The sequence below is a fragment of the Somniosus microcephalus genome, chromosome 11, assembly GCF_052327205.1.
Source record: "Somniosus microcephalus isolate GS21.2 chromosome 11, FLI_Smic_1.0, whole genome shotgun sequence".
In the NCBI taxonomy this organism is placed as follows: Eukaryota; Metazoa; Chordata; class Chondrichthyes; order Squaliformes; family Somniosidae; genus Somniosus; species Somniosus microcephalus.
This window is the reverse complement of record NC_140997.1, coordinates 223,665,108-223,687,741: the sequence shown is the minus strand read 5'-3', so window position 1 is coordinate 223,687,741 and position 22,634 is coordinate 223,665,108. Positions and strand designations below refer to the sequence as shown.

The 22,634-nt window shown below is 50.3% G+C and overlaps 1 protein-coding gene across 3 annotated transcripts in view; it reads right to left on the bottom strand.

Moving 5' to 3' along the window:
- The window catches only part of sema3b (sema domain, immunoglobulin domain (Ig), short basic domain, secreted, (semaphorin) 3B), a 435,650-nt gene that overhangs the window by 43,054 nt on the left and 369,962 nt on the right, over nucleotides 1-22,634 (bottom strand). For all 3 annotated transcript variants that reach the window (XM_086002040.1, XM_086002039.1, XM_086002041.1), the window contains 4 exons: nucleotides 17,665-17,784; nucleotides 8,309-8,402; nucleotides 6,723-6,842; nucleotides 3,654-3,796 (listed from right to left, as the gene is read on the bottom strand). In XM_086002040.1, coding sequence (XP_085858166.1) covers nucleotides 3,654-3,796; nucleotides 6,723-6,842; nucleotides 8,309-8,402; nucleotides 17,665-17,784 — 477 coding nt within the window. The remainder of the gene's footprint in view (nucleotides 1-3,653; nucleotides 3,797-6,722; nucleotides 6,843-8,308; nucleotides 8,403-17,664; nucleotides 17,785-22,634) is intronic.

Genomic DNA, 22,634 nt, shown 5'->3' with positions numbered 1-22,634 from the left:
TACAATTGGATTTGGAAATTTTACTTCCCTGAAATAAGACGATTCACTCAGTTAATTCCAGAGATGAGGGGGGTTGACTTATGAAGAATGGTCAAGCAGGTTGGGCCTATACTCATTGGAATTTAGAAGAATGAGGTGTGATCTTATTGAAACATTTAAGATACTGAGGGGGCTCGACAAGGTAGATGCAGAGAGGATGTTTCCCCTCGTGGGGAAACGTAGAACTCGGGGGCACAGTTTCAGAATAAAGGGTCGCCCTTTTAGAACTGAGATGAGGAGGAATTTCTTCTCTCAGAGGGTCGTAAATCTGTGGAATTCTCTGCCCCAGAGAGCCGTGGAGGCTGGGTCATTAAATACATCTAAGGTGGAGATAGACAGATTTTTGCATGATAAGGGAGTGAAGGGTTATGGGGAGCGGGCAGGGAAGTGGCTTTGAGCCCAAGATCATATTGAATGGCGGAGCAGGCTCGAGGGGCCAAGTGGCCTATTCCTGCTCCTATTTCTTATGTTCTTAAGACAAGGCCGTTAATTTGTGTGTGTGATTGGGCGCTGGGTGAGGGCAGGATTAATCCCCATGACAGAATAGCCACTCGGGCAAGGTATCAGCGAGTGGGTGATACCCACGGAGCTACATTCCAGCAATGGTCAACGGAGAAAGCAGGGGTGGCGGGAAGAACATTGACGGGGGGAGGGAGGAAGAGAAGAATCAGGAAACTGTTACCGTTTGATTGTGAAACAGTGTTCCTGAGTGTTAAGCTGGTTTCTTTAAGCAAATTGTTTTCTTGCCACGTTCAGTACCTGATGTTGAATATACCAAACCATCTATAAACAGATATTAATCTTCTGTGCGCAGTCACCGCACCACTTACATTGCCCTTCAAGGACTCTTCTGCAGTGTTTTTGTACCCAGTCCAAAGATTAATGCATGATTAGAATGTTCCATTCCCTACTGGCCGCTCTATTAATAACCCATGCCTTGGTCTGGTTCTCTTCTGTAATATTCAGTGCTGGCTTTTCGTAGAGGTGAGTTTTTTTTCATTGAAACGCCCAAGTGAAGGCCCCACAGTCACACCAAGGTTCAAAAGGGAAGACAAGAGGGGAGAGCTTCCCCTTTGTCGGGCCTGGGGAGGCCGTTATCCCCCAGGAGCAGCAAAGAGAAAAGGGTACGGGGGTGGGGGGGGGCGGAGGGGGGGTCAAGGGCCCATTGCGTGACATCTCTGCTACTCCCAACCACCACCACCCGCCGCCCCCCCCCCCTCACCCCGTCCCACTGCGCTACCCTGGAACATCATGGATTGCGTTCCCCAATGGAACGTGACTGGGCCTGCACCTGTAGTGAGAACGTGGCCCTGCCTCTTGTTTAATCTTCCTCGGGCTGTGCTCTTCCCACTGGAGGGGCGCCTGAAGAAACCTGGCAGCAGTGGGGCTTGCCCCCAGGATGCTCCACGAACTGCAGGGTTGGCAGGGGTCCAGAGGTCACAGGTACTAAGTCACTACAGCGTTCGCTCTCCCCCCCGGATGATCTTCAGGCCTCGGGGGGCCTGCTGCTTTTGGCCTGCAGCTACGCCCCTATTTGCGTTTCCCCCAATCCCACTGCAAGGCCCCGAGAAAGGAGGCAGGTATTTGCCGGGAGAGCACCCAGGACATGCAAGGTCAGGAAAGGCACGGACAGCTCTCCCCTCATGGGTGGCGGTATCTGTCGGCTGGTCTCCTGGGCCTTCGGGAGAGAATCAGTCCCATTGAGAAACCAACATGTAGGGCTCCCCCGCGCCCCCCCCCCCCCCACCCATTGGCTCAGCGATTCAGGCTAGTTCCAGTCCCAGGTTTGATATCTGGACTGTGCAGAGATAGCTGAGCTCAGTTGGGGCTGCAGTATGGGTGGGTGGGATTCGAGCCCCTGGGCCAGAGAGGGTATAACCATCTGACATCACAGACTCAAAGATAAGGGTCAGGGTGCAAGTCCTACTCCGGGGACTTGAACACAAAATCGAGGCCGACAGTCCCAGTGCAGTACCGAGGGAGCGCTGCATTGTCGGAGGGGCCGTCTTGTGGATGAGACGTTAAACCAGGTCCTCTCAGGTCGACATAAAAGATCCCATGGGCACTGTTTCGAAGGAGAGCAGGGGAGTTCTCTCTGGTCTCCTGGCCAACATTTTTCCCTCAATCAACATCACTAAAACAGGTTAAATGGTCATTGCTGCTTGTGGGAACTTGCAAATTGCTGCCATTTTTCCTACATTACACGTCAAAAGTACTTCATTGGCTGTAAAGCGCTTTGGGATGTCCTAAGGTTATGAAAGGCGCTATATAAATGGGAGTTCCTCCTTTCTAGAACACCCTTCCCTGATTGCATCTGAAAAAAAATGAGTGTACTGTATCTGTCTAACCCCCAATCTCCCTCCTCAACGACTAAATTTGTTAATAGCAGCCTATTAAAGTCCTTACGCCAGCTCTGTCCCACTCAAAGAGTATGTTACAACAGCAATCAGCTGTTCCTACAGTCAGCGTGATGTGCCTCAATTTTACCCGCAACTGTCCTGCAACTGTGTGCTGTGAGGAGGATGCAGAGAAACTCCAGTACGATTTGGACAGGTTGGGTGATTGGGCAGATGCATGGCAGATGCAGTATAATGTGGATAAATGCGAGGTTATCCACTTCGGTGGCAAAAACAGGAAGACAGATTATTATCTGAACGGCAATAGATTGGGAAAAGGAGAAGTGCAAAGAGACCTGGGTGTCCTTGTGCACCAGTCGCTGAAGGTAAGCATGCAGGTGCAGCAGGCGGTTAAGAAGGCAAATGGTACGTTGGCCTTCATAGCGAGAGGATTCGAGTACAGGAGCAAGGATGTCTTGCTGCAGTTGTACAGGGCCTTGGTGAGACCACACCTTGAGTATTGTGTGCAGTTTTGGTTGCCTTACCTGAGGAAGCATGTTCTTGCCATGGAGGGAGTGCAGCGAAGATTCACCAGACTGATACCTGGGATGGCAGGAATGACGTATGGGGTGAGATTGGGTCGATTAGGCTTATATTAGCTAGAGTTTAGAAGAATGAGAGGGGATCTCATTGAAACTTATAAAATTCTAACAGGACTAGACAGACTAGATGCAGAAAGGATGTTCCCCATGGCGGGGCAGTCCAGAACCAGGGGTCACAGTCTAAGGGTAAGGGGTAAGCCATTTAGGACTGAGATGAGGAGGAATTTCTTCACCCAGAGAGTGGTGAACCTGTGGAATTCTCTGCCACACAGGGCAGTTGAGACCAATTCATTAAATATATTCAAGAAGGAGTTGGATATATTTCTTGAGGCTAAAGGGATCAAGGGATATGGGGAGAAAGCAGGGACAGGGTACTGAATTTGGATGATCAGCCATGATCTCATTAAATGGCGGAGCAGGCTCGAGGGGCCAAATGGCCTACTCCTGCTCCTATCTTCTATGTTTCTATGTTTCTATGGGTTGGGTAGAACTCCAGTGACGGATCACTAGCCTCAACTCTCTAATGGAGCCATGGCTGCAAAGCTCCCAGCCGCGAAGGAGCCACGGACCCAGGTCGAGATGGAGGGCCCTTTCCCTGCACCCCTCTGTCCTTCGTGGGCCTGGTTGGGTCCAGGTCACATGTCCCACTTTCCATCGCCAAGCGTAGCTTACCCACCCGACAGAGCTGGCCAACTCGCGAGAAGGTGGACTTCCCCAGGTTCTGCCCTTCGACGGCCATCTCGCGGAAGAAGAAGTAGATTTTGTCGTCATCCGGGTTGTCGCTCTCGGGAATCCAGAAGGAACCAACGAACTTGGGGTCTGCAGAGAGAAACGAGATTAAAAAACTTGGAATGGTTTCTTTAAAAAAGGCGGGGGCGGGGGAAGTGTTATGAATTTCTGGCTTGCAAGGTGGAAACTACAAATTGGCAACGTACAGATGATGTCTTCACGTGGGAGAACGGTTAGTTGAGATAAAAGATGGTGGGAGAAAATGCAAATGTTGTTCCAATCCCAAAAGAACCCATTTTGAATCATGGTGCAAAATATTACATTTAAACTGTACACTATTATTTAGTTTAAAATTGCCTCATATGTAAACTGCACAACTCATGTTATACAATAAACATCCTGAAGGTGGTGCAAATCAGCAATGAATTGGGACCCAGGAGAACTCGAGCCATATAATCTCGGGCTCTCGGGCTCTCGGGCCCCTCTGGTCTCCAATCTTTCTCACTCCTGTTACTTACTCAAATCTTTTTCTGTTTCTCTCTCTGCCGCAGTTTCTCTTCTGTCCTCAGCCTTTCTCTCTCTTCCTGACTGCTCTCCCTTTTCTCTCCCCTGCTCAACTTTTCTCTATATGCATTCCTCAGCTTCTCTTTCCTCCAGCTTTTCTCTGTCCCCTCCTCCCTCTCTCTCTCTCTCTGTTCCTCCTCAGCCCCTCTCTGTCCCCTTCTCTCCCTCTCTGCCCTCCTCTCTCCCTCTCTGCCCTCCTCTCTCTCTCTCTGTTCCTCCTCAGCCCCTCTCTCTGCCCTCCTCTCTCCCTCTCTGCCCTCCTCTCTCCCTCTCTGCCCTCCTCTCTCCCTCTCTGCCCTCCTCTCTCCCTCTCTGCCCTCCTCTCTCCCTCTCTGTCCCCTCCTCCCTCTCTCTCTCTCTCTCTCTGTTCCTCCTCAGCCCCTCTCTCTGTCCCCTTCTCTCCCTCTCTGTCCCCTCCTCCCTCTCTCTCTCTCTCTCCCTCTCCTCCTCTCTCCCTCTCTGCCCTCTTCTCACCCTCTGTTCCTCCTCAGCCTTTCACTCTCTCTCCACCTTTCTCTCTACTCTCCTCAGCTTCTCTATCTCTCTCCCCCTCTTTCTCTGCTCTCCTCAGTCTTTCTCCTTCTTCCCTTCCTAGCCTCTCTCTCTCTCTCTCTCTTCGCTGGGCTTTCTCTCTCTACTTCTCTGTACCTCATTCTACCTTATTCCTCTCTCTCTCTCTCTCTTTCGAGGGAGAGAGAGAGAGAGAGGATTTTAAAGTTTGGGAGTACCCTGTAACCCGCGCTGCCAGCAAAGCTTTGCACAGCTTTTGTCTAAAGGGATCATTCTGCGAGCATTGCCGCTCCAGTTCTCCAACACACGCTCCCTGCGATCTGGGCTCTCCGACGGTGGCGACACGAGATCAAGGAATGCCCCCTTTAAATCTTGCACCCTCGCATAATGCTGCAGTGGTGAAAAAACTGGGCTACTGTAACAAGAGCGAGAGAGGGGACGAGATGTGAGCCATAGGCTTTTGAGAGCTTTGTAGCCATAGAGTCATAACGGCACAGAAGGAGGCAATTCGGCCCATCAAATCCCTGCCAGCTCTCTGTAGAGCAATCCAGTCAGTCCCATTGCCCCGCTCTATCCCCGTAGCCCTGCAAGTTTATTTCCCTCAAGTGCCTATCCAGTCTCCCCTTGAAAACATTGAGTGTCTCCGCTTCCACCACTTCCGTCAGCAGCGAGTTCCAGGTCCTCACCACTCGCTGCGTAAAAAAGTTTTTCCTCAGGTCCCCCCTGTATCTCTTGCCCAATCTGTGTCCCCTAGTCCTTGTACCATCAACTAGTGGGAACAGCCTTTCCCCGTCTAGCCTGTCCAAACCCGTCATAATCTTGTACACCTCTATCAAATCACCCCTCAACCTCCTTTGCTCTAATGAAAACAAATCCAGCTTCTCCAACCTGTCCTTGTAACTAAGATCCCCCATCCCTGGAACCATTCTGGTAAATCTCTGCACCCTCTCAAGGGCCTTCACATCCTTCCTAAAGTATGGTAACCAGAACTGGATACAATACTCCAGTTGTGGCCTAACCAGTGCTTTATAAAGGTTCAGCATAACGTCTCTACTTTTGTACTCAATACCTCTATTTATGAAGCCCAAGATCCCATATGCTTTGTTAACCACTCTCTCAATATGTCCTGCCACCTTCAGGGGCCTATGCACATTAACTCCCAGGTCCCTCTGTCCCTGCACACTCTTTAAAACTGTGCCATTAAGTGTATAGGGGTACAGCTTTAAGAAGTTGTTTAAAATGTCAGAATGGCCAAGGCAAGGCAAGGCAAGGCAGGATAGCTTTCAGAAATCGTGGCCTTTAATCAGGAACGACTCCCAGCCTGGAAGGGTAAAAGATGGGGACATTGTTTCAGTTGAGGAGAGGAGGTTGGGGAGGAAGGAGCTGAGAGTGAGAAGGTGTATGCTGGAAAGGAGTCCCTGTTACTGTCTTGTTCATCGCTGCACTTAAAGATACAACTGCTGTGGGTGACTGAACCTCATGTGTTTTAAGCTCTAGTGTGTCAAATTGACTACTGGGTCCTGGGCCTGCTTCAGCTTGTTACGACTACCAACCAATGTTCCGTCTAATTTTTTTTTGCGTGCGGGGTCCCTTTAACTGGCTGCCCGGCTCATTCAAGGTTTCTTCCGTGCAAAAGCCAGTGAGCGGCCTGCGCGGGACCTCCAGACCGTTGCGCAGCTTAGCGGGAACATTGCTACCAACATTCTGCGCCACCGAGTTAGTAGGAGGCGAGTCCATGGCCAATCATTCACCACGTGGCACAAGCCCCACCCTCTGCCAACCTGTTTGGGGGGGGGGTAAATGCCAGAACCACTCAGGCAGGTCAGTCAGCACCTGTGGAGAGAACGGATAAGTTGACGTTTCCAGGGCGTGGACCCTCCTCGGAAGCAAGGGTTTGGTTTGTGGAGGGGGAGGGAGGGGGAGGGGGGTAATTGGCACTCACCGTTCAGCCAGCGCGAGTCGTGCTGCTCCGTCCTGATGGAGTGACGGCGCCCGAGGCTGCGGAAGATGGTGAAATCCCGGCCCATCAAATCGGTAGCGACGCCGGAGTACAGCTCCTCGCCTGAAGGCAACACACGGGAAGAAAACCTTTTACTGCCGGCGCTTTCGGCTATTCTTCTGTCTAATCACCTCCCGACGTTCAGTGCAGGCATTCAACGGTACACCAGAATCGCTCACCCTCTACCAGAGGGGCTCATGCCTTGACTTCAAGCTTCTGCCAGGGAGCCTCCCCTCCGTCCACCCCCCCCCTGCCCCCACCCCCCCTGCCCCCCGCCCCACACCCCCCCCTGCCCCCCGCCCCCACACCCCCCCTGCCCCCCACCCCCCCCCACACCCCCCCTGCCCCCCCACCCCCCCCCTGCCCCCCCACCACCCCCCCTGCCCCCCACCACCCCCCCTGCCCCCCACCACCCCCCCTGCCCCCCACCCCCCCCAACCCCCCCCCCCCCCCCCCCCCCCCTGCCCCCACCCCCCCCCTGCCCCCCCACCCCCCCCTGCCCCCCCCCTGCCCCCACCCCCCCTGCCCCCCACCCCTGCCCCCCACACCACCCCCCCCCGCCCCCCCACCCCCCCACTCCACAAGGTCCAGCTCCAAGCTCCCAGAATCAGGTACCTCCTTGAGATGTGTGTCAGTAATTTATTCTGCAAGTACTGGGTGGTCTCAGGATAAATATGTGGACAAGCGAGGCCATTTGACCCATTTTGGTTCATCCAACCAGAAAAACTGAGGCCCCGTCTGCTCTCTCAGGTGGATGTAAACGTGCCAGTGGCACTATTTTGAAGAGGAGCAGGGGGCTTAACTCGTGTCCTGGGCCAATATTTATCCCTCACCCAACATCATTAAAAACAGATTATCTGGTCATCATCACATTGCTGTTTATGGGAGCTTGCTGTGCGCAAATTGGCTGTTGCGTTTCCTACATTACAACAGTGACTACACTTCCAAAGGACTTAATTGGCTGTAAAGTGCTTTGGGATATCCTGAGGTCATGAAAGACTCTACAAAAATGCAAGTCTTTCTTTCAATGAATCACAGCATCCCACTGTCTCTTAAACGATTCCAGAGGAATTGGCTTCTCATTTGTACATTTTGGTCCTTCTGAAACATTGAAAATCCTGAAGATTGACAGAGCTGTTGCCAAATCGTCCTCAACACGGTCCCTCCCAAGCCCCTAACCACAACACTCCCCAACGCACAGCCCTCCCAGACTCCTGGCTAGCATTCAACTCCCAGTCCTCCCTCAGCACTCTCCAATACCCAGAACCCTGAACCCAGTATTCCCCCAACAACCACCTTCCTAGCCCCTGATCCCAACATCCAGACCTGCCAGACTCCCCGAGTATGGATTTCCCCCATCATTCAGTGCTCCCAGACCCGTGATCCAGGGCTCATGTCCCTAGTCCCAACCCTTAGACCCCCTAAACCTCCACAATTCCTTGGCTCCTGTCTTCGCACTTCCAGACCCTTGAGCCTCGAGCCCCAACCCTGGCTATTCCGTCGGCTCCGACTCTGTTGTGCAGACTCACCTATCAGAATGGAGGTGGACAGGTGTTTGGCATCGTAAGGGCTTCTTCCCTTGCCATCTTCGATCTGGTTGAAATCAATCCTGAACTGGTGCTCCTGCAGCGAGACATGTGAAAGGATGTTAGCCACAGCACGGCGAGGGCAGTAGAATCATAGATTCTTATAGTACAGGAGGAGGCCGTTCGACTAGTCTCGCCTGTGCCGGCTCTTTGAAAGAGATGTCCAATTTAGTCCCACTCCCCAGCATCTTTCCCCATAACCCGGCAAATTAGTCCTCTTTGAGGATATGTCCAATTGCCTTTTTTAAAGTCCCTATGTACTATCACTCAACCTCTCTCTCTCTCTCTTAGGCAGTCCCTCGGAACCGAGGATGACTTGCTTCCACATTAAAAATGAGTTCTCAGGTGACTGAGGAGTCCAGTGCGGGACCTACAGTCTCTGTCACAGGTGGGGCAGACGGTGGGTGGGGTGCTTGGGTTGACGTGCGCTCTTTCCGCTGTTTGCGCTTGGCTTCTGCTTGCTCCCAGCGAAGACACTCGAGGTGTTCGACGCCTTCCCGGATGCTTCTCCTCCACTTTGTGCGGTCTTGGGCCAGGGATTCCCAGGTGTCGATGGGGATGTTGTACTTTTTCACTCAACCAACCTTTTTCAGTTAGTGCGTCCCAGATCGCAACAACCCTCTGTGTGAAGAAATTTCTCCATTTCCCAATACTTCTTTTGCCAATTATTTTAAATCGATGATCTCGGGTTACAGACTTTGACGTAAGAAAACTATTAAGCCCTTGGTTTAAGTATAAAACAAGGCTTTAATCAACTGTTTCACAACCATGAGTTTCTAGTTACATCACTAGTTCCTGGTTACAAAAACGTCCTGAGCAAGCTGGGCCCACGCCCGAGTATTTATACTTTCCTTGGACGGCGCCACCAGCTGGCCGCCCAGTGTTATCTCATGAGTCATTTCTACATGAATGCTAAGATTCATGACAGACCTACTTGCCAGAGGAAACAGTTTCTCCCCACTTGCTCCATCATAATTTTGAATACCACCATTAGGTCTCCCCTTAACCTTCCCAGGAATAGCAAGGACATCTACCAGTGAACTCCAAAAAATCACATCACAACCACACACCCACCATATACTCTAAATGCAAATCCAGGTAAGACTGCAGGAACCAGCTGGTAAGATGTGGCACTCTTTACTTTTAAACTAAAATCACTAAAAACAGTCACTAAAAAAATGTTTAAACCGAGGCCCCTGTCTGCTCTCTCAGGTGAACATAAAAGATCCCATGGCACTATTTCGAAGAAGAGCAGGGGAGTTATCCCCGGTGTCCTGGGCCAATATTTATCCCTCAATCAGCATCACTAAAAACAGATTATCTGGTCGTTATCACATTGCTGTTTGTGGGAGCTTGCTGTGCACAAATTGTTTGCCACGTTTCCTACATTACGACAGTGACTACACTTCAAAAATACTTAATTGGCTGTAAAGTGCTTTGGGACGTCCTGAGGATACAAAAGGATACATAAATGCAAGTTCTTTCTTAAAATAAAACATGATTTGGCTAGAGGCCCGCTGGAAAACCCTGATGTAGAATTGCAGCCTCCTCTCCCCTCTCACACAAGAGCACCCACATCGTTTTCTCTTTTTTCTGGTGGACGGGTGGGTTGCAGAGAAGTGAGTGGGGGTGGGGGGGGGCGGTGGGGAAGAGCATGGGGAAAGAAAACAGTTTTGTACCTTCCTTGATGTCGGGGCGGGGGCGGGGGTCCATGTCGGCCAAGAGTGCAAAAAGATTGCCAGTCTATGGAGATGGGGTTAGAGGTCAGAATAAGATGGCATCACTCAACTTCCATCGCTGGTGTCCCAGCAGCACCCAGTTGTGTTTGCCAGCAGTGGGTGGGGCAGGTAGATAACTCCTCTTGCTGCCAGAGGCACTAGTGTTGCCTCACGTGCAATACGGTGCTTCTGCTGGGTGTGGGAGCTGGCTTCTGCTGGTGTGGGAGCTGGCTTCTGCTGGTGTGGGAGCTGGCTTCTGCTGGGTGTGGGGGCTGGCTTCTGCTGGGTATGGGAGCTGGCTTCTGCTGGGTGTGGGGCTGGCTTCTGCTGGGTGTGGGGGCTGGCTTCTGCTGGGTGTGGGGGCTGGCTTCTGCTGGGTGTGGGGGCTGGCTTCTGCTGGGTGTGGGGGCTGGCTTCTGCTGGTGTGGTGGCTGGCATCGGCTGTCTCCCACAGCAGCCCCGTTCTACGAATGCGGCACTGGGGCGCAGTTACCGCAGTCACTAGGCAAACAGTTGCCAGCATGGAGGAAGAGGCAGAGCTTCAATGAAAGAAAACAGGAGGGAAAAAATAGGAGGAGGAGAAACGGAAATTAAAAAACAAAAATCCAGCCACCTGGACTATATTCAAGGGACTGAGGCAATCTGGCTTTAATATAATGATGAGCAGATGGCTCTGGTACCCATCAGGAACGTTCCTCGAGCCGACTTGGATAGAAATAAATGGAACTGGGATTCGTCAACTTAATCCTGAGACATCAGAGTGACAATTGTTTTTGTTTTTTCCTGTCAGTCTCCTCTCCGTTATTTTTATAGAGCCCTGCCAGGTTGAAACTGCTTTCATTAAGTGACCACTTGTGTCTGTTTACGTTAGCGCACTCCCCGGGTTTTCTTGACTGCTGCACGTTAGAATCAATGAATCGTACAGCACAGAAGGAGGCCATTCAGCCCATCGTGCCAGTGCCAGCTCTTCGGTGGAGCGATCCAATTAATCCCACTCCCCCGCACTTTCCCCACCGCCCTGCAAATTTTTTTCCCTTCAAGTATTTATCCAATTCCCTTTTGAAAGTTGTTATTGAATCTACTTCCACCGCCCTTTCAGGCAGTGCGTTCCAGATCATAACAACTCGCTGTGTAAAAAAAGTGTTTCCTCACGTCGCCTCTGGTTCTTTTGCCAATCGCCTTTAATCTGTGGTCCTCTGGCTCCCGACCCTCCTGCCAGTGGAAACAGTTTCTTCTTATTTACTCTCTATCGAAACCCCTGATGATTTTGAACACCTCTATCAAATCTCCTCTTAACCTTCTCTGCTCGCTTGCTTGAACTGCGCGGGGTGGGGGGCGGGGGATCTCCTGGCGTCCCTGGCACCTGACCCCAGCGGAGCTGCCACCGCCTGCACCAAGCAGCAGGGTTGGCGGAGCGGCACTTGTGGGCAGCCATTGCCCACCATGGCGACACTCACGCCACTAATGCTATGCAGCTAATCGATGCAAATGCCACCCGCATCGTGAGACGAGCTTTATTCGCACGACCTACATGCTTTCTTAAAGGTCTGATGTTAAAACCTCTCTACCTCTTCTCTCCTCCTTTAAGTCACTCCTTAAAACCTACGTCTTTGACCAAGCTTTTAGTCACCTGTCCTAATATCTCCTTACATTCACGAGGTTGATTCCAGAGATGAAGGGGTTATTTTATGAAGGAAGTTTGAGCAGGTTGGGCCTATACTCATTGGCGTTTAGAAGAATGAGAGGTGATCTTATTGAAACATATAAGATTCTGAGGGGGCCTGACAGGGTAGATGCAGAGAGGATGTTTCCCCTCGTGGGGGAATCTAGAACTAGGGGGCATAATTTCAGAATAAGGGGGCACCCTTTTAAATCAGAAATGAGGAGATATTATTTCTCTCAGATGGTCGGGAATCTGTGGAATTCTCTTCCCCAGAGAGCTGTGGAGGCTGGGTCATTGAATATATTTAAGGTGGAGATAGACAGATTTTTGAAAGGTAAAGGAGTCAAGGGTTATGGGGAGTGGGCAGGGAAGTGGAGTTGAGTCCAAGATCAGATCAGCCATGATCTTATTGAATGGCGGAGCAGGCTCGAGGGGCCGAATGACCGACTCCTTCATCTTATGTTCATTGGTTCGGTGTCACATTTTGTCTGATAACACTCCTGCGAAGCACTTTGGGACATTAAACTACTTTAAAGGCGCTATATAAATGCAAGTTGTTGATGTCACCAGATCAGGCCTCTTATTTTCCAAACAGCTGTCACCTGTTTGATCGAAGATCCCCACCTACATTTTGGGGAGGGGGGGCCAAGAAATATTTACATCCTTCAAAGTTGGGGAATGGAATATTTTCACGCACGTCAGTCACCTGCAGACAATCAGCATTCCGGGGACCCTGCCCACCCCCAACCCCCCCCCAGTGTCTGTATCACCGTGGGCCAGACTCCCCGCCTAAACACCATTCATGAGCTCCTATCCGTTGGAGCTCTTGCTGTGATTGATGGAGCTGTACACTATGGCCAAGGAACTCTTGCACATTCAGGAATAGCAGTGACATTTGGGGAAAAGAGAGAGAGAGAGAGAGGAAGTCAAGAGCAGTGGGTACAATTCCACAGGAAAGTCAGCTAGCTCCCCAATCCTTCACCTGAGTGGCCATTCTCCAAGTGTAAGCCCAGGCGGTGAATGTTGATGGGGCATTTGAGCGCATGGGGCATCACGTCACAGGACAGCGATCAGAAGACGGCATCTTGGCTGGTTTATCTCCTCCCAAGCCCAAGGGCAACATGGCCAACTGTAGCACCCAGCCAACTCGGCAAAGACCAGGGATTGAACCTGGGAACTTCTCACCCACGTGGGCTCAGTACTACACGGAATGGTGCCTTTACCCACTAGACCACTGAGGGAGCTACAGTAGAAGCTTTGGTTCCATAAGGCTGGACTGGGCTCAAGCCCGGGTCCCACAGATGAAAGTGCAGTCCTCAAACTCCTTGCACCACTCAGACCAGAGCTTTGCGTTGACTACCAATTACTGATTTGCATATTTTGCCACAGCCTCTGGTGCTGATAATTGCTACCAAATTTTCAGGTGTGGTTTGACGGAGTTATAATAGGGCCATAAAACCAACTGGGCATTTTGGATCCTTGTATTTTGGCTCTTTGTGGTATTTGCTCTACATCACTTGAAACATCTGGCCTCGCCTCTAGGTTAGAAGGTCGTGGGTTCAAGTCCTACTCCAGAGATGTGAGCACCTAATCCAGGCTCAAACTGAGGGAGTGCTGCACAGTGGGAGGTGCCGTCTTTCGGATGAAACGTTAAACCAAGACCCGTCTGCCCTCGCAGGCGGACTTAAAAGATCCCATGTCACCATTCTAAGAAGAGCAGGGGAGTTATCCCTGGTGTCCTGGCCAATGTTTATCCCTCAACCAACATCACTAAAGAACAGATGATCTGGTCATTACCACGTTGTTTTTTTTTGTGGGAGCTTGCTGTGCGCTAATTAGCTGCCGTGTTTCCTACATTACAACAGCGACAACACTTCAAAAGTACTTCATTGGCTGTAAAGCGCTTTGGGACGTCCTGCGGTCGTGAGAAGCGCTGTATAAATGCAAATTCTTTCTTTAGAACATAGTAAACCAATTCTTGTAATGATATACAAGACGCCTTAATTAAATATTTGGATGGCATAACTATACAGTCATCCCAAAAATATTATGGCAGTTACAGGCACGTTTGAGTGCTCAGCCTCGTTCTGCCGTGCTGTCGGCATGTAATGGGCGAGTTGTACAACAGACAGGTTACTTGGCTATAAAGGGAGGGAGGCGGCTCAGATTCTGACACCTGTCACACAGCTGGGGAAACGCGGAGGACAATGCGAGCCATTGTTCTTCCTTGAACAAGTTTCCTTGCCTCAACTCATCAAGTTGCTCAGGGTTTGACTCAATACCCGAGATACAAAAAGTGAACTAAACACATTGCAAGTTGGGCGAATCTGAGTTCATCCCACACAAAGGTTTGCACACTTTCTGATGAGGGGGCGAGGCCCTGGAGGGATTTGAAAACAAGGATGAGAATTTTACATTCTTCAGTGCAGTACTGAGGGAGTGCTGCACTGTCAGAGGTGCCAGCTTTCAGACGAGATGTCTGCCATCTTGCGTGGATGTAAAAGATCCCATGGCATTATTTGAAGAGGAGCAGGGGAGTTCTCCCAGTGTCCTGGCGAATATTTATCCCTCAACCAACATCACTATAAAACGGATTATCTGGTTATTTCTTTCATTGCTGTTTGTGGGAGCTTGCTGTGCACAAATTGGCTGCCACATTTCCTACATTACAACAGTGGCTACACTTCAAAAGTACTTCATTGGCTGTAAAGCACTTTGGGACGTCTCGAGGTCTTTGAGAACTATAAACAAGGATGCTCTGGTCCTCATGCCAGCAACATCATAAATGCTCAGCATGTCCACAGTGAAACAACTTGCATGTTCCTTATGACAGTTTTGTGGGAGCCACATTGGGAGGGAGAGGGTCATGAGGGAATGGAGGTGGGCAAATTAGGCAGAAGAGGGGCAGGAGGGACAGAAGAGACAGGACACTTGCAATGTTTCCTCAATTTTTTTTTCCCCTGCGCGGGCCCTTTAAATTTGCTGCATGGCCGCTGCGCATGCGCCGTATCTCTTGCAGCAGCAGCGCTGGTGAGCGGTCACGCACCTAGGGGGAACATTGGACACACGGTTGCCATGGAGCCTCAACACCCAGTTAGACAAACCGGAAAACCGCATAGAGCTGCCCGTGATTTCCCGTCACACCCAACTAACGGGCAAGGGTCCCAGCCAGCATTGTGCACCTGCTTTTAAGGTTGCGAGTTCTTTTACGCTCGTTGCTGGTATTTTCCTTTAATACATTCACAGCTGCTGCAGAACCTGCCCTTGTAACTTGGTATCGTACCCGCCTGCCTCACTTTGGCAGTTTCTTTTCAATTACACTTGTCATTGGCACAAGGGTGACTGACAAACACCTGTAGTAATAAGGAAGGAATCAGGACAGTCAGCGAGAGTGGGATTAGGGTCAGGGTCTGGGTTAGAGTCAGGGTCAGGATTAGGGTCAGTGTCTGGGTTAGAGTCAGGGTCAGGATTAGGGTCAGGGTCTGGGTTAGAGTCAGGGTCAGGATTAGGGTTAGCGTCAGAATCAGGGCCAGGGTCAGGGTCAGGATTAGGATCATGGTCGTCAATGAGACTGGCATTGGGTCAGGGCAGCTGGTGGGACTGGAATCAAGGTTAGGGCTGTCAGATGGAGTGGGATTCGGGTCAGTGGGATTTTTTTTTAAATTCGTTTATGGGATATGGGTGTCGCTGGCAAGGCCAGTATTTATTGCCCATCCCTAATTGCCCTTGAGAAGGTGGTGGTGAGCCGCCATCTTGAACCGCTGCAGTCCATGTGGTGAAGGTACTCCCACAGTTGCTGTTAGGGCGGGAGTTCCAGGATTTTGACCCAGCGACGATGAAGGATCGGCGATATACTTCCAAGTCAGGATGGTGTGTGACTTGGAGGGGAACTTGGAGGTGGTGGTGTTCCCATGCACCTGCTGCCCTTGTCCTTCTAGGTGGTAGAGGTCACGGGTTTGGGAGGTGCTGCTGAAGAAGCCTTGGCGAGTTGCTGCAGTGCATCTTGTAAATGGTACACACTGCAGCCACGGTATGCCGGTGGTGGAAAGAGTGAATGTTTAAGGTGGTGGATGGGGTGCCAATCAAGCAGGCTGCTTTGTCCTGGATGGTGTCGAGCTTCTTGAGTGTTGTTGTAGCTGCACTCATCCAGGCAAGTGGAAAGTATTCCATCACACTCCTTACTTGTGCCTTGTAGATGGTAGAAAGGCTTTGGGGAGTCGGGAGGTGAGACACTCGCCGCAGAATAGCCAGCCTCTGACCTGCTCTTGTTACCACAGTATTTATGTGGCTGGTCCAGTTAAGTTTCTGGTCAATGGTGACCCCCAGGATGTTGATGGTGGGGGATTTGGCGATGGTAATGCCATTGAATGTCAAGAGGCAGTGGTTAGACTCTCACTTGTTGGAGATAGTCATTGCCTGGCACTTCTGTGGAGCGAATGTTACCTGCAACTTATCAGCCTAAGCCTGAACATCATCCAGGTCTTGTTGCATGCGGGCATGGACTGCTTCATTATCTAAGGAGTTGTGAATGGCACTGAACATTGTGCAGTCATCAGCGAACATCCCCATTTCTGACCTTATGATGGAGGGAAGGTCATTGATGAAGCAGCTGAAGATGGTTGGGCCTAGGACACTGCCCTGAGGAACTCCTGCAGCGATGTCCTGGAGCTGTGATGATTGACCTTCAATCACCACAACCATCTTCCTTTGTGCTAGGTATGACTCCAGCCAGTGGAGAGCTTTCCCCCCTGATTCCCATTAACTTCAGTTTTACTGGGGCTCCTTCATGCCACACTCGGTCAAATTGAGATGAGGGTCAGTGGGAATGGGATTCGGTTCAGTGGGACTGGGATTAGGGTCAATGCAAATGGAATTAGGGCAAGACACTTGTTTTATCCACTTTAGGGAAAGAATGTTAAATGTTCACTGACGGGACTGGAACCTAACACTGGTTTGCTGCTGCTCAACCTTTGGGACCACTCTGATTGGACTATAGTCGCCGTGGGAATTCTTCTGTATGTCTTTACAACTGAAACCGCCCGACAGCCAAGGGGAGGAGGAGTCACAGCAGAGGGACTGAGGTCAGAAACATCAAGATCAGCAGCAAAGCAGCTGCCAACTGCAACACACTCGCACACATCTGCACTCTGGAATGCACTCACAGTTTCATAATCACAAGCATGTGTTATATCTATACACATACATATATATATATATATATGTACATATACGCTCATCTAGATAAACATGGAGACAAGCATATACACACACGCACATACAAGGTACACACACACATACCACATGTCATGAATCTTATCATGACTCATGAAGTAACACTGGGCGGCCAGCTGGTGGCACTGTCCAAGGAGTATAAATACTCGGGCGTGGGCCCAGCTTGCTCAGGATGTTTCTGTAACCAGGAACTAGTGATGTAACTAGAATCTCATGGTTGTGAAACAGTTGATTAAAGCCTTGTTTTATACTCAAACCAAGTGCTCAGTTGTCTTTTTACATCACACACATATCAGACATGCGTACAGGTCCACATGCACACGTGTGTGAGGACGCCCAGGCTGCTTTTTGTACGTCCTTTAAAAGCATCACTTTACACAGATTGCCTTGGTGAATGGGTGCCAGGTGCTAAAAGATAAAACACGTCAGTGCTGAAATAGTCATTATTATTACGGATCCCCTCAGATTCCTAGAAAAACGCAGGAACCATTTTGCCCGCCTCCTCGTCTTTTTTTCAGCTGCAGCTTGCCTTCGTTCCTCGGAAGACTGGGCCCAGAGGAATCTTTCACATCGCGGATATAAAAAAAAAATTAATTGCCAGGAAACCCAGACAGACGCCGAAAAAAAACCACCTCTCGCTCTATAAAGGTAATAGAATTCAAACACCACCAGAGGGCAGCACTCACGTCCAGTTTGTTCCCAACCTCCACATAGGCGCAGACTGGGTGGAAGGCCCCAGTGCCACAGCTGTACAGGTGAGTCCTGTTGAAAGGATGCAGCACTTTGATGAAGTTGGCGCATTCTGCCTGCAACAGAAAGAAGAGAAGACAGACATCAGACGACTGCCGACGCACTGCGCACCCCAACCCCAATACCACAAGAACAGTGGTTAGCACTGTTGCCTCACAGCGCCAGGGACCCAGGTTCAAATCTGGCCTCGGGCGACTGTCTGTGTGGAGTTTGCACATTCTCCCTGTGTCTGCGTGGGTTTCCTCCGGGTGCTCCGGTTTCCTCCCACAGTCCAAAGATGTGCAGGTTAGGTTGATTTGGCTATGATAAATTGATCCTTAGTGTTAGGGGGATTAAATACGTGGGGTTACGGGGATAGGGTGGGATATGTGTCGGTGCAGGCTCGATGGGCCGAAATGGCCTCTATCTGCACTGTTGATTCTGTGATTCTGTGAGGGGCAGGAGTAGGCCGGGCGGCCCCCTCGGGCCCGCTCCGCCATTCAATAATGGCTGATCTTCAACATCAACATCTCGCCCGATCCCCGCATTCCCTTGCACAAAAAGCAAAATGCTGCGGACGCTGGAAACCTGAACTAAAAACAGAAAAAATGCAGGAAATACTCAGCGGCTCAGGCAGGATCTGTGGAGAGAGGAACAGGCCATCGGCCTGAAACGTTAGCTCTGTTTCTCTCTCCACAGATGTTGCCTGACCTGCTGAGTATTTCCAGCATTTTCTGATTTTAATACACCATTTCACTTAGATTCTTGGGCGCGAAGGGAATCATCAATCTCAGTCCATAGAATGATACAGCACAGAAGGAGGCCATTCGGCCCATCGTGCCTGTGCCAGCTCTTTGAAAGCGCGATCCAATTAGTCCCACTGCTCTTTGCCCATAGTCCTGCAAATTTTCCCCCTTCAAGCATATAATCCAATTTCCTTTTGAATGTTACTACTTCAGCCACTCTTTCAGGCAGTGGATTGCAGATCATAACAACTCGCTGTGTAACAAAACTCCTCCTCCTCTCCCCCGCTGGTTCTTGTGCCAATTACCTTAAATCTGTGCCCTCTGGTTACCGACCCTCCTGCCAGTGAAAACAGTTTCAAAAAAATAAATATCCGCTTGGCTTCTGGAATATTTGTTCAAGTTAAGATTGTCCCCAAGGGAGCTGTTGTATCGCTCAGATCAAACAGATGGACAAGAGCTTTGTTCGAAGCAGCCCATTCGTGAAGCTGACAGACTAGCTCACAGGAAACGGAGGCCTGAACTGCACTGCATTTGCTTCTCAACAGAAAATGTCTGCCGAGAGGCAATTGTGTATTGGCACTATTCAAATCTAAGAGACGGTTTTTGCCCCACTATTTGCCATAGCACAGAGGAGAGAGGGTTTCAGAGCCTTCCATTCATGCAGTGCTATGACCGCCATCCTAGTCAGTACTTTGATGGCAATGGGGTTACTTGCATCTACAAGGCACAAGTCAGGAGTGTGATGGAATACTCTCCACTTGCCTGGATGAGTGCAGCTCCAACAACACTCAAGAAGCTCGACACCATCCAGGACAAAGCAGTTCGCCTGATCGGCACCTCATCCACCACCTTAAGCATTCACTCCCTCCACCACCGACCGTCGCACCGTGGCTGCAGTGTGTACCATCTACACCAGACAAGGTTCCTTCGGCAACACCTCTAAAACCCGCAACCTCTGCCATGTAAAAGGACAAGGGCAGCAGGCGCATGGGAACACCATCACCTCCAAGTTCCCCTCCATGTCACACACCATCCTGACTTGGAAGTATATCGCCGTTCCTTCATCGTCGCTGGGTCAAACTCCTGGAACTCCCTCCCTAACAGCACTGTGGGAGTACCTTCACCACACATAGAAACATAGATGATAGGAGCAGGAGTAGGCCATTCGGCCCCTCGAGCCTGCTCCGCCATTCGATGAGATCATGGCTGATCATCCAAACTCAGTACCCTGTCCCTGCCTTCTCCCCATATCCCTTGATACCTTTAGCACTAAGAAATATATCTAACTCCTTCTTGAATATATTTAAAGACTTGGCCTCAACCACCTTCTGTGGTAGAGAATTCCACGGGTTCACCACTCTCTGGGTGAAGAAATTCTTCCTCATCTCAGTCCTAAATGGCTTACCCCTTATCCTTAGACTGTGACCCCTGGTTCTGGACTCTCCGACCATCGGGAACATTCTACCTGCATCTAGTTTCTCCAGACCTGTCAGAATTCTATAAGTTTTGATGAGATCCCCTCTCATTCTTCTAAACTCCAGCGAGTATAAGCCCAATCGACCCAATCTCTCCTCATACGTCATTCCTGCCATCCCAGGTATCAGCCTGGTGAATCTTCGCTGCACTCTCTCCATGGCAAGAACGTCCTTCCTCAGATAAGGTGACCAAAACTGCACACAATACTCAAGGTGTGGTCTCACCAAGGCCTCACAAAGCACGGACTGCAGCGGTTCAAGAAGGAGGCTCACCACCACCTTCTCAAGGGCAACTAGGGATGGGCAATAAATGCCGGCCTCGCCAGCGATGCCAACATCCCGAGAAATTATTAGAAGAAAAGTAAATCCAAAGCTTTTTTTTTCCTGTGTTTGATACAAACCTCTGACCAAGGATGTCCAAACAAGCGTCAAGTGCCCAGATATGATACAGTCCAGTTCCTTCTCCCTTGATGCCCACACAGGAGTGGCCAATGAACTTATAATGCACACGCAAGGCCGTTCCCACCTTGCTGTAATTCAATGAGAAACGGTCCAGTTAATAATCCCAGCCACTTGTTTTCCAGTTCTTATGGAAAAAAAATGGGTGGAATCTTGGAACCCGATCCCCAAAACACATAAAAATCCAGGAATTCTGTGCGATAAATGGAATTTAACTTAAGTCAACCCGAGGACCCATTGATAATCATTATTACACGGCTTCAAAGTGTTACAGAAGTCGGTGAGTTAATGAGGATATAGACGCCAGTACACTGTTAGGATTAAAATTCAGCCCCACGGGCTAAAGTCTGGCTCCAAGGCTGACCACATCACCACCTACACTGTGTGCTGTAATTATATTCTTGTCAATTTTGTGCTCATTAAGGTGAAAGATGTTGGTGCCGGGGACTGAAAAGAAAGAAAGAGCTTGTATTTCTATAGCGCCTTTCTCGACTTCAAGACGTCTCAAAGCGCTTGACAGCTACTTTACAAGTGCGGTCACTGTTGTATTGTGGGAAACGAGTGGAATGGCATCAATATAATAATAATAATAATCAACTTTATTGTCATTGTTAGTGTACAAGTGCAGTACAACGAAATGTAGGCTTGCGGCTCCCGAGAGTGTACATTTAGATTAAGACATTTAAACATTCAACATACATTTGGCTTGTAATACATTAACATAAACATAACCATAATAAAGTGCATTGGCAGATGTGCAGGCTTTAGAGTTTATTTGTGGAGTTCAGTAGGATGATAGCCCTGGGAAAGAAGCTGTTCCTAAATCTGGTCGTTCGGGTGCGAATGCATCTGTAGCGTCTCCCAGATGGCAGGAGGGCGAACAGACTGTGGCTGGGGTGGGTAGGGTCTTTGATGATAGACCGTGACCTCCGTAAACAGCGTTTCTGGTATATGTGCTCTATGGTCGGTAGCCGGGTGCCGGTAATGCGTTGGGCAGTTTTGACTACCCGCTGCAGGGCTTTCCGGTCATAGTAGCTACAGCTGCCATACCATACTGTGATACTGTTCATCAGGATGCTCTCTATTGTGCAGCGGTAAAAGTTAGAGAGGATCAGGGGTGACAGGTTACATCCCTTCAGCCTCCTTAGGAAATATAGGCGCTGCTGGGCCTTCTTCACCAGAGAGGAGTACTTCCAGGTCAAGTATAAGAGTCAGGTGCAGAATAAAGCCTCAAACAGGTTCCTCACCCAGAGTGGCCCCTATTGTGCCAGCCTGACTTTTCTATTTTCCCAGACCCCAATCATCACAAGAACGAATTACAGAAGGTGAGAAAAATCCAAGGATGAGAAAGCGGCCGTTGAGTCTGTGGAGTTCTTTGCTCTCATACCCCAACTCATCCAGCCCAAACTTCAGTGACGCCTTGAGCTTCCTTAACGTGACCAGGACATAAGGAAAAAACTTAAAGGCAGTTCCATTCTTTGATCCGAGTGACACTGGCAGTTTGGTGCCAATTAGTATCAAACTGGGGGCCATTCGATCTTAAACCGAGACAGATTAAACTCTGTTCACATGCAGAAGTTTACGATCATGAAAGGTCATCAACGGGGCAGTGGGGAGGGTGCAGGAGAGGCCAAAAATGGCTGAAGAACCCGGCAGGCCCGCATTATCATTTTTTTTTTGTTCCATTGCCCACCTGGCAGCCGCCCAAATCGCCAGCCCGACCGGCGGACGGGAGGGAAAACCAGCGGCAGGAGGCCGTAGCCGGAGTCCCTTGGGAACCGTCCCCGGCAATCGGGAGAGGAGGAAGGCCGGCGTTGCGGGCTGGGCAGTGTGTTGTGGGGGGGGCGGGGGGAAGAGTAGAGAAGCCGTGATGTGGAAGGGCAGGAGAAGTTGGCAATTGGGTGGGAGGGTGGGGCCGAATGCTTTTTTGAGGGGCCTGGGATGGGGGGGGGGGGGGGGGGGGGTAGTGGAAGCAATCCTGCTCCTCCTGGCCCACCAAGAGTGCGGAAAAAGGCACTTACTTTGTGGAGCCGGCAGCTCTCAGGATAAGGGGTCAGCCATTTAAGACTGAGATGAGGAGGAATTTCTTCACTCAGAGGGTTGTAAATGTTTGGAATTCTCTGCCCCAGAGGGCTGTGAGTGCTGAGTCTTTGAGTATATTCAAGACTGAGACAGATAGATTTTTGGACTCATGGGGAATCAAGGGATATGGAGATCGGGCGGGAAAGTGGAGTTGAGGTCGAAGAT